Source organism: Lissotriton helveticus, chromosome 6, assembly GCF_964261635.1.
Source record: "Lissotriton helveticus chromosome 6, aLisHel1.1, whole genome shotgun sequence".
Classification (NCBI taxonomy): Eukaryota; Metazoa; Chordata; class Amphibia; order Caudata; family Salamandridae; genus Lissotriton; species Lissotriton helveticus.
In genome coordinates, this window is record NC_136067.1 from 1,752,681,829 (window position 1) to 1,752,700,161 (window position 18,333).

The following is an 18,333-nucleotide window of genomic DNA, read 5'->3' on the forward strand; positions in this document are numbered from 1 at the left end:
CTAGGATTGGGCTGACGGGCTGGAGACCCCTTTCATTGCCACAAAAGGGGCGAAAGGGAGACTGGCCATGAGGAGAGGCCCAAGGATCTGGCCGTAGCTCGAGAGTCCTTGAACCTGACCAGGGCCGAGTCTGCCTTTTCCCCAAAAAGGCAGGTTCCAGTAAAGGGCATGTCCAACAAATTGGCTTGGAAATCCCCGGGAAGCCACGGTCATTAAAATGGATCTGCCCAGCGAATCGGTTGTGTCTAAACCACACTGATTTTGCTGCATCTCTCCCGTCCTTAACGGCTTGGGCGAGCACAGCCCAGGCCTCCTCCAGGACTTGTGGCAGCACCTGTGCAACTGTCTCCCAAAGAGAGTGAGAGAAACGGCCCAATAATAATGCTGTATTCACCGACCGCAATGCAAGACTGGAGGAAGAAAACATCTTCCCACATGAGTCCAATCTCTTGGATTCCCTATCTGGAGAGGCGGGAGGGAATGAACCACCAAACTTTCTAGGGTAGGGTGTTGGCTGAGAAACTATGGGACTCATGGAGCTGGGCGATGGTGGCGTGCAATCGTCCTATTCACAGTAGCCCCTATGCTAGGCTTGGGCCATTTTCCTAGAAGGACGTCTGTAAGTGCCTCATTAAAGGGCAATAGGGGTTCGGAATTGTTTGCTCTGGACACTTTTTAAAACTCCTGATTCTGCTGCTCTAGTTTAGTTATTCTGGCTTCATTTTAATTGTCACAATTTATTCTTTAATTAAACCGGTCTGAGAATTTTAACTTAATTTTTTCTCAACTAAGACCTTGTTTTGTGTTTCTGTTCATCTACTGCATGCAGTTTTTTCTGAGGGAGGCCTTGCTTTTTGTGAGAGGCTACTAACAGTAAGGTGGGGTGTAATGTTCTCAGTGCGGGGTGACGGTCTAGTTCACCTCCGCACTGAGCTCTAGCGTACGCGCTGGCGCATGACGCATGACGCAATGCGCGCATATAAAATAAAGAGGCCGGGCCCGGCGTCTGTAGTCAGGACCCCGTTACAAACTGAACCACTTGTGTCCCGCATATTAATACTCGCTCAGCGCACATGGCGCTCAGCAGGCGAGCTTTCTACACTGGCAACAAGGCGGTAACATTCACACGCTATTGCGCAGGGTGAAGTGTGGCAAGGCCACCCACAGAGATACTGCTGTTTCTGCCATCAGCAAGGGTTCTGCTACCCTGCCTCCACACCCTTCGTGGAGCCGGGCCTGGTGTTCTGCCACCCCTATTTCACTCCACCAGTGCCTGCCCAGCCCAGAGTGACCCCATGCCCAGTGGCTGCTCAGCCCCAGCTGCCCCCTGCAGGACATGCACGGCCTGCGCCGACAGGAAGAACCAGGAAGGACAGGCCTTTGTGCTGCCATTTCTGCTGTGGTGAGGCAGTGCTCGTGCCTCAAGGTGAACTTCCAATGACGTCCTGATGGCGGCGATCCAGGTGATCGAGCTGTTTGTAGTGGATGGCGCTCCCTCATCACTCGCCCTGAAGTGGATGGACTGGACTGAACGCCTTCAGTTCTATTTTGAGGGGACAGGCTTCGCCCGCGAACGGCGCAGAGTACTACTCCTACACCTAGGAGGTAAGGACATTCATCGCATCTATAAGATTCTAGTGGAGGCCATGCCCAAGACGTATGTGACACTGCTGAATGCCCTAAACACGCACTTCGAGCCCATGGTGAACAGGGACTACGAGCGATTGATTTTCTGCAAAGCTAAACAAGAAGTGGAGGAAGCGTTAAACACATTCCATGGTCGACTGAAGGAACTGGCCAGCACGTGCGGATTCCAAGATGAACAAGAAGAAATGAGGGCCCAAATCATATAGGGCTGCTATTCCTCAAAGCTAAGAGAAACCATCCTCTAGGAGTCCGGCAATTCGTTGGCTAACATTCTCACACTAGGAAGGTCGAAGGAGTTGTCAAAGGCCAGGGCATCGCACATGGAGGCTGCACTCCACCACAAGATAAAGATTGAGCAAGCGAACGTTGTGAAGGCCTAACCAAGTCGCTCACCCAGCAAGAGTACACAGAGCAAAGGTGAAGAATACGGGTACTGCAGAGGCAAGCCCAACCGCATGCAGGACTGCCCAGCAAAAGGAAAAAGGTGTACCGCCTGCGGCAGAATAAACCACTTTGCAGCCGTGTGCAGGTCATCGAAGCCACGAAAAGAAACAGCCCAAAAAGTAGGCAAATCGCCTGAAAGTGAATATATGGATGACGACACAGGAGACTACCCAGTCCACTATGTGCTAGCAGTGGACCACTCGCCGAGGAAAAGGCGCAAACTTCCGAAATTCTGTATAGGGATTCACAACCAAGAAGTGCGAGTCACCATAGACACCGGTCGGTGCTTCAATAGAGCTGATGGCTGCTAACGTGTACAGAAACCTCAGTCCACGCCCACAGCTACAAGAGGCCAAAATCCGCGTGTTTGCGTATGGGCAGAAGACGCCCATCCCGCTGTTGGGGTGTTTCAAAACGGAACTTCGACATCAAGGCTTAAGCATCCCCACCACAGTGTATTTGACAGAAGAAGGGAGTGGCTTGCTGGTCAGTGGCTACGCAGTGGAAGACTGCGACTAATTTCCTTCGCCCTCACCGTTCAGGAAGAAGAATTGACAGCCATCATGGAAGAGTTTGACGATGTCTTCCAAAGAATAGGGTGTCTAAAAGGAAAAGAAGTCTCTCTCCATATTGACCAATCAGTCCAACCAGTGGCGCGGAGACACCGACGCATTGCGTTCCACCTAAGGCAGAAAGTCGAAGAGGAACTGGAGGCGCTTGAACGGCAAGGAATTATAGAGAAGGTCAGTTGGCCCACTCCCTGGGTGTCACCAATCGTAGTGGCCAGAAAGCTGAAGCGGTTACTGCAAAAACAACAATGATGGACAGAATGTGGATCAATGTCACACATTCACCCCAGTCAAAAGATCTGGGCCCAAATCCATCGTTTTTCCACTCCACACCACCCTGGGTTAGACAATGGCGATATGCAAATCAGCGCTGACCCTGTGCCCCATGGGAACAGTCCAGTCCGAACTACAAAAGCCATGTCCTTCCCAGAACGGAAACAAGCATCCGAGGACCGGCCTGGTTTCGAGGTAACACCTCTCATCAGCCCGGCTAGCTTGCTTCCAGTGGTGTGGAGTGCCTGGGACTCACGTCTGAGCATCCCCAGTACACTTAGAGCGGTTACTGCAAAAACAACAATGATGGACAGAATGTGGATCAATGTCACACATTCACCCCAGTCAAAAGATCTGGGCCCAAATCCATCGTTTTTCCACTCCACACCACCCTGGGTTAGACAATGGCGATATGCAAATCAGCGCTGACCCTGTGCCCCATGGGAACAGTCCAGTCCGAACTACAAAAGCCATGTCCTTCCCAGAACGGAAACAAGCATCCGAGGACCGGCCCGGTTTCGAGGTAACACCTCTCATCAGCCCGGCTAGCTTGCTTCCAGTGGTGTGGAGTGCCTGGGACTCACGTCTGAGCATCCCCAGTACACTTAGAGCGGTTACTGCAAAAACAACAATGATGGACAGAATGTGGATCAATGTCACACATTCACCCCAGTCAAAAGATCTGGGCCCAAATCCATCGTTTTTCCACTCCACACCACCCTGGGTTAGACAATGGCGATATGCAAATCAGCGCTGACCCTGTGCCCCATGGGAACAGTCCAGTCCGAACTACAAAAGCCATGTCCTTCCCAGAACGGAAACAAGCATCCGAGGACCGGCCCGGTTTCGAGGTAACACCTCTCATCAGCCCGGCTAGCTTGCTTCCAGTGGTGTGGAGTGCCTGGGACTCACGTCTGAGCATCCCCAGTACACTTAGAGCGGTTACTGCAAAAACAACAATGATGGACAGAATGTGGATCAATGTCACACATTCACCCCAGTCAAAAGATCTGGGCCCAAATCCATCGCTTTTCCACTCCACACCACCCTGGGTTAGACAATGGCGATATGCAAATCAGCGCTGACCCTGTGCCCCATGGGAACAGTCCAGTCCCAACTACAAAAGCCATGTCCTTCCCAGAACGGAAACAAGCATCCGAGGACCGGCCCGGTTTCGAGGTAACACCTCTCATCAGCCCGGCTAGCTTGCTTCCAGTGGTGTGGAGTGCCTGGGACTCACGTCTGAGCATCCCCAGTACACTTAGAGCGGTTACTGCAAAAACAACAATGATGGACAGAATGTGGATCAATGTCACACATTCACCCCAGTCAAAAGATCTGGGCCCAAATCCATCGTTTTTCCACTCCACACCACCCTGGTAACCGCTCTAAGTGTACTGGGGATGCTCAGACGTGAGTCCCAGGCACTCCACACCACTGGAAGCAAGCTAGCCGGGCTGATGAGAGGTGTTACCTCGAAACCGGGCCGGTCCTCGGATGCTTGTTTCCGTTCTGGGAAGGACATGGCTTTTGTAGTTCGGACTGGACTGTTCCCATGGGGCACAGGGTCAGTGCTGATTTGCATATCGCCATTGTCTAACCCAGGGTGGTGTGGAGTGGAAAAACGATGGATTTGGGCCCAGATCTTTTGACTGGGGTGAATGTGTGACATTGATCCACATTCTGTCCATCATTGTTGTTTTTGCAGTAACCGCTCTAAGTGTACTGGGGATGCTCAGACGTGAGTCCCAGGCACTCCACACCACTGGAAGCAAGCTAGCCGGGCTGATGAGAGGTGTTACCTCGAAACCGGGCCGGTCCTCGGATGCTTGTTTCCGTTCTGGGAAGGACATGGCTTTTGTAGTTCGGACTGGACTGTTCCCATGGGGCACAGGGTCAGCGCTGATTTGCATATCGCCATTGTCTAACCCAGGGTGGTGTGGAGTGGAAAAACGATGGATTTGGGCCCAGATCTTTTGACTGGGGTGAATGTGTGACATTGATCCACATTCTGTCCATCATTGTTGTTTTTGCAGTAACCGCTCTAAGTGTACTGGGGATGCTCAGACGTGAGTCCCAGGCACTCCACACCACTGGAAGCAAGCTAGCCGGGCTGATGAGAGGTGTTACCTCGAAACCGGGCCGGTCCTCGGATGCTTGTTTCCGTTCTGGGAAGGACATGGCTTTTGTAGTTCGGACTGGACTGTTCCCATGGGGCACAGGGTCAGCGCTGATTTGCATATCGCCATTGTCTAACCCAGGGTGGTGTGGAGTGGAAAAACGATGGATTTGGGCCCAGATCTTTTGACTGGGGTGAATGTGTGACATTGATCCACATTCTGTCCATCATTGTTGTTTTTGCAGTAACCGCAGAAAGCTGAAGCAGCTAAGCCAAGTGCGCATCTGCGTAGACATGCGCTTTCCAAACGCGGCCATAAAGAGGGAACGTCACATAACCCCCACCATAGATGACATCCTCAGTGAGTTATATGGAGCGGTCTGGTTCTTCAAAATGGACTTACCCTCAGGGTACCACCAACTGCCCCTACATCCCGAATCCAGATACATCACCACCTTCTCTACCCATGTAGGCCTGAGAAGATTCAAGAGGCTGAACTTCGAGATTTCAAGCACCGCAGAGCTGTTTCAGAACACCATCAGAGAAGTCCTGAGTGGGCTCCCAGGAGTCCTAAACGTCAGCGACGACCTGCTGGTCTATGCTACGTCCCTGGAAGATCACCATAAAAGGCTCTGCGATGTGTTTCAAAGGATCCGAGAGGCCGGCCTCACCTTGCACAGAGAGAAGTGCCAATTCCTGCAAAAGAAAATCAGTTTCTTTGGGTACACGTTCTCAGATGAGGGAGTAGCCCCCGACCCGGACAAAGTCCGTGACATTCAAGACGCCCTGGCTCCCACCAACATATCTGAGATGCGGAGTTTTGTGGGAATGCTTAACTTCTGTGGCCGCTTCATCCCCGACTTGAGCAATGTCACAAAGCCACTCAGAGAACTGACAAAATCTGCAACTTCCTGGCAGTGGGGACCTGACCATGAACCAGCCTTCAGAGACACCAAAGCAGCCCTCTCAGCAGGCACCACGCTGTCATATTTCAACCCAGAATGGCCCACCAACATTGCAGTGGATACCAGCCCCTACGGCCTAGGTGCTGTTCTCGCTAGACAGCAAAGCAATGAAGAATGGGCCCGATAGCTTAAGCAAGCCGGTACCTGACGGAAATCGAGCAGCGCTATTCGAAGATTGAAAGGGAGGCATTCGCCATCCATTGGGCCTGTCAGCAATTTCACATCTACGTATATGCCACCCGTACACAGTTTCCACAGACCACAAGCCTCTCATCCACCTCTTCCAAGGGTCCGCCTCGAAGCAACCCGCCCCCCCCCAACCCGAGGATAGAAAAATGGATACTCCAACTGCAAGGTTGTGATTACCGGGTAGACTACAAACCTGGTTCGTCCAACCCAGCAGATTATCTCTCGAGGCACTCAAGGGCGGCGACCAAAGCAGAGGAGGACGAAGCTGAAGAAACCGAAGAATATGTCCGTTTCGTGGCCGAACGGTCCCGGCCAATGCCAATGACAATCGAAACGCTGGTTGGAGCCACAAAGAACGATGAGTGTCTGCAGTTAGCCATAACGGCAATTCGAGCAAATGACTGGCGACCCATCCAGACCAGTATGGCAGACGGACAATCCAGGCGAAAGACATGTTAGAGTCGCTGATGAGAGTAAAAGAAGAGCTGTCCACTGCCAGCAGCGAGGGGGTCAAAGACTAGTCCTTCCGTCAAGCCTAACACAGCAGGCAGTGGATCTCGCACACCGAGGGCACCAAGGCATGGTAAAAACAGAAAATAGGCTGAGGGCAAAGGTGTGGTTCCCAGGAATAGACATGATGGTAGAACAGGCCAATGGTGCCAAGTCTCAGGCCAGCCGGAGCGACCCGCACCTGTCATCGCAGAAGCCAATCCACAACGACCTTGGGAGTGTGTCAGCATGGACTTTGGACACTTGCGAGATGGACGCTACGCCCTAGTAGCCCTAGACGACTATACCAAATATCTGGGGATAGAAATAGTTGGAAGCCAAACCGCAGGGGAAGTGATCAACAAAGTGGAAAAAATCATCACCACAGACGGGATTTTTGAAGTGGTAAAGACTGACAATGGCCCACCTTTTCAAGGACAGGAATTAGCTTAATATCTTGCATCCTGGGACATCCGCAATCGGAAAGTAGCACCGAGCTGACCTCAAGCAAACGGGGAAGTTGAGCGGTTCATGCGCACCCTCAACAAAGTCATCCGCATTGCTCATGCCGAGGAAGCGCCCCTGGAACGAGTCATATACAGTTTCCTGAGGGAATACCGTCTAAGACCCCATCTCACAACAGAGAGAGCACCGGGACCTGCAAGCATGGGCCAGGTAGTAAGAGACACCATTCCCCATCACTCGACATGGGTCCCTTCCCCCATTGACGGGGCTCGAGTCCTAGCGAAAAGAACCAACACCAATGTCTGGTCCAGCATCAACAGAAAAGCAAAGGGTTCAAGCATCCATGCAGAAGACAAAGTGTGTGTCAAAGACAGACATCCAGTGAGTAAATTTTGCCTCTAGTTTGAGCAATCTCCATGGACAGTACACTCGCCGAAGGGGCAAAATGGTCACTACCCGGAAAGGCACAGAAGAGCTTACACAAGATGTGTCCTTTTTCAAGAAAGTATAAGCGGGGACATCTAATCTCCCAGTCCGAGAAAATGAAGATGAAAGTCCAAGGCCCGAAACATCAGAGGGAGGTGACATCAGTGCGAGGATGTTCCCAGATCCCGTCCTGAGCGTGCCAAGTCAAGAGTCCCCGTCTCCACAAAGAGATCCGGAGAGGGAGCCAAACTGCTCCCCACCGGAATCTCCGGGTTGCTGCTCCGAGGGAGAAGCAGGCCCGGTTCTAGAGGGTGGGCCGGGTGGGCCGGGCCCACCCAAACATGAGCCTGGCCCACCCAAACATGATGTGAGCCGTTTTTTTTACCCCCATCAGTGTTCGGGCTGGCTCTCCTGATCCGATTCAAGAGGCTGCTGCAGCCACTGCTCAGCCAAGCACAGATTATCGCGGCCCATTGTCACATATAGAATGACAATGGGCCAAACCCAGCAGTCACAGTATGTGGTGGGAGCTCCTGCCCTGGCCTTAGGGCGGAGGTCTTCAAACTGTGGGTCAGTGACGGCAGTCCCAGGAGGGCGCAAATGCCTCTTTAAGTATTGAAGAAAGTAGATGGCCTTGAAGAGCAACTTTTTTTTTTGCGTTTCTAGGCTGTCTTCATTTAAAGTCAACAGCTTTGCTAAAAACAACACAATATTTGATAAGTATTTTGTTGTATTTACACGTTCAGCAACTGCACTTAAAATAATGCTCACGCCTACAAGTGAGTAATGAGGTGTAAAATAAATGCACATTAAACTAATTGATGGGACACACACATCATGAAACTTGGTTAATGTGATCTCCGAAGATGTCTGTATGAGAACAGTCACAAAATTGAATCCAGGATTGTGCAGTGCATAATAGTGACATGTGTATTTATATAGTTTTGCTGTCCCAGCATGTAACAGAAAGCAATGTGAATATGTAGGGCATTATTCTAAAATTGTAATAAACACTGTATAACATAGGTTGCCACAAATGATTATGTGATCAGGGCCAATGGAATTATGTGGAAGGGGAGCACCATAGACAAATTATGCAGTATAATGCAGCACATTTTTTACTAGTATAAGTTAATTATTTTGAGATTTTTTTTACTTGGTAGAACTGTCTGGGTAAAGATTTCACCCCATTAGTACCAATTTAACAGCCAAATACAGAAATAAGCTACTGAAAGTTGGCCAGTTACCCTTTGAAAAGGGCTTCCAATGCGCACAAACACGTCACCATGTTTTGTAGTAACTTTTGATCCATTTGAGCTTCAATTGTTTTTTAAATCTGCATGTTATACTGCACGTGGTGGATTATGTGGCAAATACATAATTATGTTAAAAATGTCACGGATGCAGAATCACATAATTCCAGCAGCCCTGTATAAGATAAAACAAGTGCTTTCAAAGAATACATAGCAGTAATAGCTAACCAGACTGTACCTATTGCAGACATTTTTTATGACCATTAAAAGTACACTTTTTAAAACTCAACAACCTTACATTGCCTCAAAAAAAAAAATGTTTATCATGATGCTTCAAGTTATTCCATAAATTAAATCACATTAGACCCCTTCCTTGAACTCACACACAGAGGTACCTCTAGGTACCCATTAACACATCTGGGATGGTTGTTTTTACCAAAGGGTATAAAAAGTCTTTGCAAAATGGGCGCCTTAGTCCCCATACCTCAGCCAACTTGGCTGCTGTTTACATGCAAATGTCCTTTCAGGTGAGTTGAGAGGGTACACAGGAAGAGACCCTGCATTCAGGGGTTTGTGGTTTGAGTGGTGCTGTACGCGGTGGGGATTGAGTGGCGCTGTAGGCATTGCGGGTTGAGTGGTGATGTAGGCGTTGCGGGTTGAGTAGTGCTGTACGCGGTGGGAGTTGAGCGGTGCTGTAGGCATTGGGGGTTGAGTGGTGCTGTAGGAGGTGCACGTTTTCAGCAGGCACACTCCTCCAGCCGTCAGTGCACACTTTCAGCAGGCGCACACCACTATCCATCACTGCACGCTATCATCAGACATACACACCACCAGTTGTCAGTGCACGCTTTCACCGGGCACAAACACCACCACACCTCAGTGCACGCTTCCACCAGGCACACACACCACCAGCCGGCAGTGCACGCTTCCACCAGGCACACTTCCACCAGCCAGAAGTGCACACTTCCACCAGGTACACACACCACCAGCAGTCAATGCACGCTTCCACCAGGCACACACACCACCAGACGTCACTGCACGCTTTCACCAGGCACACACACACTACCAGCCATCAGTGCACAATTTCTACAGGCACACACACCACCAGCCGTCAGTGCACACATCATTTGTTAACGCATAAACAATTAACTATTGTAGCAATCGCAGTATGGCGCACTTTACTTTTAAACATATTCATCTAAAACGCAGCATGCCACCATTGCTACAAAAATACATACACATTTTTGGGCCTACAATTTATAGACTTATGTTGCAGTTGGTGTTGCAATATTTAGCAATGCCAATAGCTCAAACTTAATTATCCCGAGACCTATTACATTGTAAATGCTTGTTGTCATTATATTGACCATGGATGCAAGGCAACAATAAAAATGTCCAGATAACTGATGATTACTGATCCTGCTGGAGAGCAATCCTTTGTTGGTAGTTTTGAAATGCAGATAAACTGTATTTTATGTGGATAGCTCAGTGGGTTACTGTCTTTGTCACAGTGATTCTTGTTTTACTTGCAGCTCAGAATTTACAATCCTAACATAGAACAGTGACCTATGAACTGTCATCAAAGAGCTGCATATAAACCTGAATGGTTTAGTTAGAACTTCACATTTTGTTTGTGTTGCGATATACTTAGAACTTCCTCAGTCTTTCATTATTCTAATGTTGCTAAAAAGAGTTAGCTTGGGCAGATATACATTTTTAATAGTAAAGCCAACCCACCAACCATTAGGGTATGCTTTAAATCCTGAGTTTGTGCGTCTTCAGACCATACCCTCTTAGAATATACTGCCCACCAGTATGGATGACATGAGTCCTACACTTTCTAATCCTCATTGGCTTATGCAACATTCCCTATAGACTGATTTACCTACTTGCATCATTCATTATCTCTGTATAATGTGTGTGTGTGATGTGAAGTACTGTGACACCCTACACTGATATGAGTAGCGCTATACAACAAATGAAATGCATATGAGAGAGGGGCTACAGAGGGATTAAGGGCACTGTTGGAGGGTGGTAGTAATGGTATCTACGGATGAAGAGGTCATTGGTGGGCGCCAAACAAGACTTTCGCATTAGTGCTAAAGCCGGCCCTGTCATGCCCTTTTGGTTTTTGTTTATTTAATTAGCTGTCAGGTCATGAGTGCACAAAGACTGTTTGGTCGGCCCTCTGGGGCTGCCCAAACTAGTCATGCCCACTCTGTCTTTCTCCATACAGGCTGCATTGGCTGCAATGCAGCCTGCATAGAGAACATTACCTCCACATAAGCCATAACCCCTGGCTGGGCGGCGTCCCGACCAATCACAACACTGCTTGCAGCGTTGTGATTGGCTTTGGGGAGGGAGCCAGGCTGCCTGCATCTTGTTCCTGCCAGTGGCAGGAGAGCAGGAGCCGAGAAGACGTGGGACCCAGCCAGCGGAAAGGTAAGCTATATTTTTTAATAATAATTATTATTAAATTAAACACCATCCAGCGTGACCCCACCCCACGTGAACCCCCTGCCCCGTCTCTCTTGCCCCGCGAGTCATGCCGGCCGCGAGTGCCGCAGTGGCCCACCCTAATGCACCATTGGCCCACCCAAATAAAAAATCCTGGAGCCGGGCCTGGGGAGAAGGGGTTCTGTCTCCGGTCCCAACAAGAGAAGAGCATTCCCAGTATCACCTGCGGAGCAATCCTGACCCCTCCTCCAGTCTGGCAGGATTCTGTGTGTGAGGGCCCACAGTCATGTGCATGGCTGCAACGGTGATCAGCGTCAGGTAGCTGAGTGGGACTTCTCCAGAACTGATAGCAGAGTGTTTAATTTTTGGTGTTGTGTTTAATTAAGTTGAAGAGGAATGTAATGTTCTCAGTGCGGGATGACGGTCTAGTTCACCTCCACACTGAGCTCTAGCGTACGAGCTGGTGAAAGATGCAATGCGCGCATATAAAATAAAGAGGCGGGGCCTGGCGGCGGTAATCAGGGTCGCGTTACAAACTGAACTACTTTTGTCCCGTATATTATTAATGCTCACCACGTGCACGTGGCGCTCAGCAGGCGAGCATTCTACAGTTGGGATTCGTCAAAGAAGCCTATGTACTTAATAGGAATGGTATTGTTTTTCTTTTTTGGATGTCAGCCACAGCACGTTTCCGGAGTTCGGTCCCCATTCCTAATGCTTAAACAATCTGCTTTCCAACAGCTATTAGCAACACCTACATATTTGCGCTTTACAACAAAAGTTTCATAACCGGAAGAGAGCTTGCATTCACCACTTTAAATTTAAAAAGCGTGATACCCTGATGCGTCGGACGCTGTATTTGTTCAGAAGATGGAAAGGCTGGTGGTGCACATGCAGCATTGGACTGCAGAGAGAAGCTTTTATATTCATTCAGTGCACTACATGAGGTGCCTGAATAGAACCAGGACTAATACAAGTCTAGAGAGTCGCAACTGAGATACACTGTTGTTACAGCTAGGATCTCTCGTAAACGTTATGAAACTGTGATATCTTTTGGAATGCAATGAATACCTAACTGAATGCAGAAAACTATTCTTGGGAATTCATGTGTTTTGTGAGGATAAGCTATTTGTTAAAGTGCTGTTTCATCACTATCCATTAAAGATTATAAACTTGTATGATCTTGCACACTTTGTTAATCTACATGAGAAACTGTAAGGATCTTCATCACTTACGAGACTTGGATATATTTTCATCTGGATGCACATTTTGTACAAAGGTACCAACGTAGGTCGGGAAAGGTACTCCTTGCTGTCCAAGTAAACTTTATAATTCTAATGAATGTAAGTGACACTGGAGTTGTAAGAAAAAATAACCTCAAATGTATTCGAATCAGGGTACGTGTTCTCATAAAACAGAGGATTGGTTTCTATAGCGAAAGAAGAACAATCACTTCAAATCATTTTAACATCTATTTCATAAATATTAATTATGTTCCGGTTCTTAGCAAATTCAGAATTCAATCAGAACTTAAAGACTAAAAAACACAGCGAACTTGAACATATAGTGTGTGCTGTAGCGAGATAGATAAGATATGAAAAAAAATTATTGTCTTAGATGTCAGCACTTTACCAGTTGAAGGCAATGCCCAGCTGGATGTTTAGTCGGAATGGCGATATCCAGTTTTCCTCTTATCAATTCCTGTTTCCCTAAATCTACTGCTGACCAATCTAAGGTATGGTTGACTGTGGATTTGGAGAGGGGTGGAGATTGTAAACACTTCAGTTGCATCCAGACTACAAGTTGTGTGCATTCTGGCAGAGGGATAGTCAGGCTTTCTCACTAGGGTCCACAGCTGTAGTTGTTAGGAAGTACTGAGAACATGTGAATGCTAGCTGGCCCTACTAACCGGGGTTCTGGGCAGATCCTGATAGAAAGCTGTCCTCACTAAGCCTTTGTCACTCTCAAGGTTGATTTGGATAAGCTGTCAGCAAGTGAGTCTACATACAGTACAACACATCTATGAGTTGCCAAAAGGATGGCAGTGTCTAGCCAGAGGTGTGATTGCACAACACTTTTAAAATAACTCAAGTTTTATGAATACATTTACTGGATAAATTGCAACTCAAATGATAGAAAGTTCATGAGAGAAAACACAAAAAATAAATAAATACATAATGAATGTAAATAATATGGAAAAAAAACTGTGGTCTCAGTGCGCGAAATATACTGTTCATGATTACTAAATGATGATACAAAAATAAACAATTAACAAAATGCAGTTATGACATCAATGAAAAAGGTTATGTTATGCTGCAAACAGTACAATAATTGTGATCAATGGATGACTGCGATCGAAATAATGGAAGATGGATAATTTGCAGTCCCCTGCTAAAAATGAGTTTATTTGTTGTGATTCGGAAATGATTAGTTTGCAACACTGACCACATACGTGCTTAAGCTCTTCTTCCCTAAACCCTCCCAGCCCTGTTTTCTGCTCGGGCAGTTTGTGATTAAGCATTCTTTAATTTGTTTTCCTCAAAATGTATCGATACCAAATTGGAGTCCTGTTCTAGCACACATGCTTGGAATTCTTACTGTATTTAGGATTTGTGGATTCCCCAAGTATAAGTGAGAAGGTTGAGATTTTTTTTTTAATTGAAGAAATGTACTGAGCAAGAAAGTGTTTTTTTTTAGTTTTAATAAGGATGGAATCAAAAAAGGTTTTGCTATGCTACTATCTCTATCTTAACAGCATTCAGAAATGTACGAAAAAAAACCTTTTTGTTTAAACCTGTTTTTGAAATGTTCTACCTGGTAGTCAATTGTTCCTATTTTTGTGGATTCATGCACATACAAGATAGGAGAGTCTATTATCTACACGTGTTATCCTTGATAATATCATTAATCTTTTTTAGAAACTTAACATTTCCATCATTGATGATGCCCAGACATCATAATTAATGTAGAACAAATATAAAGATTATCCAACCTGAAATTACTGGAGTGTACATTAGTAATACATAGGAGTCACGGAATATTGATGAAAAAATCTTGATTAATTTCTTTTTGTGGATGTAAACATGAATTCAACCCAGCCAATGCTTTTGGTCCTACACAGACTTCATCAGGACTGAAAAGATTATAAACACATACAAAAGGTTTTGATCAGATTTTTGCTTTCAGTATACATATTTTCGATCTAAATCACCTAAATCATTTTCATACAATAATCAACAAATAGACCTTGGCTCCACCTGCCCCAATGGATCATATGTATATTTATGCAGGATCAGATATCTATAATGAATATTTCTAAAATATTTCTAAAATACACTGATATATATTGAAGACACAATTTAGATAAGAAACAAAACAATGTGACTTTAAACAGATTTCTACAATGCAGATCAGATTATCATGATCGATTAAGATACTCCACATTTCCTACTGCAGAAAATCAATTTCCATGACCCCAAATAATATAATCCTATTAAGTAAAGTGTATCATCTCTAGTTAGGCTTTGCGTTGTAATTAAGTGGATCCCATGCGATAGTCTGAATGCAATATTGAATACAATGTTTCAGGGTTCATAAAATATTACTTCAATCGTAATATGATCAGATAAAGTTGCAACGTGTATAAAATACTTACATCAAAGATGAGTAAGCAAATATTCTATGTTCAACTCCAGTGTATTTATTCCAATCCTCCAGCTTCCTCATCAGAAGTGAATTCATTATGATCAACTAAAAAAAAATATAGACAAGATAAGACATAACCTATGCACAACACCCAATGATTAATTATTATACAACAGATCACACAAGATGATGGACGGAATGTTGCACAATGGCAAAACATTCACCCCCAGTCACAGATCTGGATTTAATCCATCGTTATTTTGCTCACCAAGCCACCCCAGTTCAGACATGGCCATATGCAAATCAGTCTTGACCCTGTGCCTCATGGGAACAGTCCAGCCCCAACTGCCAAGCCATGTCTTTCCTGGACCGGAATCAAGCATCCTAGGACCTGTTTCTGGCTATCAGCCGTCTTCAGCCAGGATAGCTTGACTCCAGTGGCTTAGTGAGCACGGAACCCAAGTCTGGGCATACCCTTCCCACATAGGGGGAACAGCAAAACACACCAGATGATGGACGGAATGTTGCACAATGGCAAAAAATTCAACCGCAGTCACAGATCTGGGTTTAATCCATCGTTATTTTGCTCACCAAACCACCCCAGTTCAGACGTGCTCCATCATCTTGTGTGGGTTTTGCGAATTATTATACAACCCACACTACTTATAATACACTTTAAATAAGCTGTTATCTACAGATCACTTGTGGAAAGAACCACAACAGATACCGATGGTAATAACTCCGCAAAAAGTATAAATAAGGTATCTATTATTTACAAACACCATTTGCTACTGGCCCCTTGATAAACAATATTAAATGTTTCTAAATACTACACCAACATTCATTCCCCTATTTATATAATATATTAAGAACAAAGCCTCAAACACAACTACCATTCAATCATTTGCCCCCAAAAATAAAATAAGGCCCTGAGCACTTACTTATATTGCTCTTCCATGGATCAAAGCAACAGCTACCATCTACCGGGTTCAGAGTGTCACTGAGCCAAGACACACGATCATTCTTTTAAGCCTGTTGCCCAGCCAATACCATTCCAGTATAGCGAAGTTCCCATAGGCTTACTTGTAACAAAATAAAAACATATGATGTTTCCACTCTGGTCCATCCAATCAATCCCCCTATCAAAACTTGCTACTAATGTCAACAGAGTTTATCTTGACATGATGTAAGGTGAACATACCCAATTGGTAAATAAATGGGCCAATCATAATCTCTAGAACAGTTAGAAAACAAGCCTGTTACCTAGCCAATATCATTCAAGGATAGACAATAACCAATAGGCTTTCATGCCACTAAATAATGACGTATGAGGTTTCCACTCTGGTCCGTATAACCAATCCTCCTATTAAATGCTTGCTACTAAGGTCAACCAAATTAATCCTGACAAGATGTGAAAAGAGAACACCCAATTTGTCAGTAAATGGACCAATCGTAATCTCAAGATATCTGTATAGCCTAAATGCCCAGTCCCATCATATTGATAGACAACCAATCAGAAAGTCGTATTTGCCATTTTAGCCAATGGTGAAACAATGTTTCAAAGAAACACCTTTCCCTTATCATACAATGATAAGGCACCCAATCACAAAGTCAGATTTGCCTTTTTAGCCAATGGTGAAACAACCTTCTCCTCATTACACATTGTGATCGATCAAATAAACATTTTCACTCTCTGTTATTCAATATTTTCTCATTCAATTATATTCCAGAGGAAAAGTTAGTTTATAAAAAAAAGTTCTGAATCTAATCCACACAATTATAAAATAGTGTCACATCCCATTCTTACCTATCTAAATGTCCACCTATTACTTGTAATGTAATCACATACATATTTTGACTACAAAAAACTTGCGGAAAGGAAAAAGTTCCATTTTGATAACATATTTAAATGTTCTAACCAGAACCATAGCATCACACTACGCTATCCAATTGTCCTGTCGAGTAACCAATAAAAAATATCATATTTACCTATTTGAACCAATAATGAAACTGTGCATCAAAAAGCCACCTTTTGCTCACCCAACCTTATATATACCCATAAATGAATAGTGAACAACCAATCCAGCTATCAACAACAGTCTGTGGACATAAACTGTTACCACAAAGTAACTGTATCCTGTTTCGACCTTAGAAAAACTCCAGTGTACCTCTGATCAAAGAAAGTAGTGAAACTAATTTTGAATGTTCATTCCTAACTGCACTGTTCTCAAATGACTAATCCATTTGGTCTCTTCTTGTCGGAGTTTCAAGATCCTGTCTCCTCCGCCTTCATCCTTATCTACTCTTTGAATACCATGGAATTTGAAACTGCGACTATTTGGATGACTTTCCTTTATATGTTGGACTAAAGGTGATGGTTCATCATCATTGCAAACTGAGCTGTGATGTTCATGGATTCTCAGTTTCAACTGGCTCTTTGTACTTTCTAGATAAATCTTCGAACAGTTACACACAATCACATAAACCACAAAACCTGTGTTAGTTAATGAACTATTTAATGTGGTATGTGCTCCTGGTATTATGCGAAAACTCTATCATTTTGTTCAAACCAAAATGACAAGATATGCAATTCCCCACACGTGAAAAATCCCATTGATTGAGATGGTAACGAATTTCGATTTGCGGAATCTACAGGTCTCAAATAATTTCTCATGATTTTCTCCCTAATGGTCAGTCCATTTCTGTAGGTGATGTTTGGTCTCTCATGTATACGGTCTAACAGTCCTGGAACACCCCTTAATAGAGTCCAGTTGTTGCACAAAATTTTGTAGATGAATGAATGATTTTCACTAAAGGTAGAAGCCAAGCTAAGTCTCTCAAGATTGGCTTCTTAATTTCTTAACCAATGTATTAGAGCATTGAGTGTTGTGAACTCTTTTCTCTGCTTGATTTAGAACCTGTTCCCCATAACCTCTCATTTCCAAACTACTTTTCAAACTATACATACAAGTATCAAAATCTCTCTCTTCACTGCAATTTCTTCTAACCCTGATCATCTCACCATAAGGTATCCCATTAGTTACATTACGAGGATGTGCACTGTCTGTTCTCAAAATATTTTTTCTTTTCGATACAATCTACTTTGAATGTTGTCAGAAATATATATCTCCATATCCCCAAAAATTAATTTTTGGGGATGATGGCACATAGTGACAGTAACATTATGACCATTGTTGTTGAGATACTAAAAATAGTCCATCAGGTCTCCTGTGCTACCTGTCCAAATAATCAATATATCGTCGATAAAAAGACCCCAGAAAAAAATGCAGTCCATCCATTTGCCTGCCGATTTTGCCCAGGCATGCTCCCTCTCAAACCATCTACCTACATGCAGTTTGTGTTAGAAACTGGTTTGGAACCCATGGATTTAC

At 45.1% G+C, this 18,333-nt stretch overlaps 1 protein-coding gene across 2 annotated transcripts in view; it reads right to left on the reverse strand.

Moving 5' to 3' along the window:
* GTF2A1L (general transcription factor IIA subunit 1 like) overlaps positions 1–18,333 on the reverse strand; it is a 1,231,875-nt gene that overhangs the window by 208,646 nt on the left and 1,004,896 nt on the right. Inside the window, exons 10-11 of one of the 2 annotated variants that reach the window (XM_078649641.1) lie at positions 14,952–15,046; positions 14,289–14,429 (exon numbers count right to left, since the gene is read on the reverse strand). The exons of the other annotated variant lie outside the window; for it this stretch is intronic. Coding sequence (XP_078505767.1) covers positions 15,043–15,046 — 4 coding nt within the window. The 3' untranslated portion in view covers positions 14,289–14,429; positions 14,952–15,042. The remainder of the gene's footprint in view (positions 1–14,288; positions 14,430–14,951; positions 15,047–18,333) is intronic. 2 annotated transcript variants of the gene reach the window in all.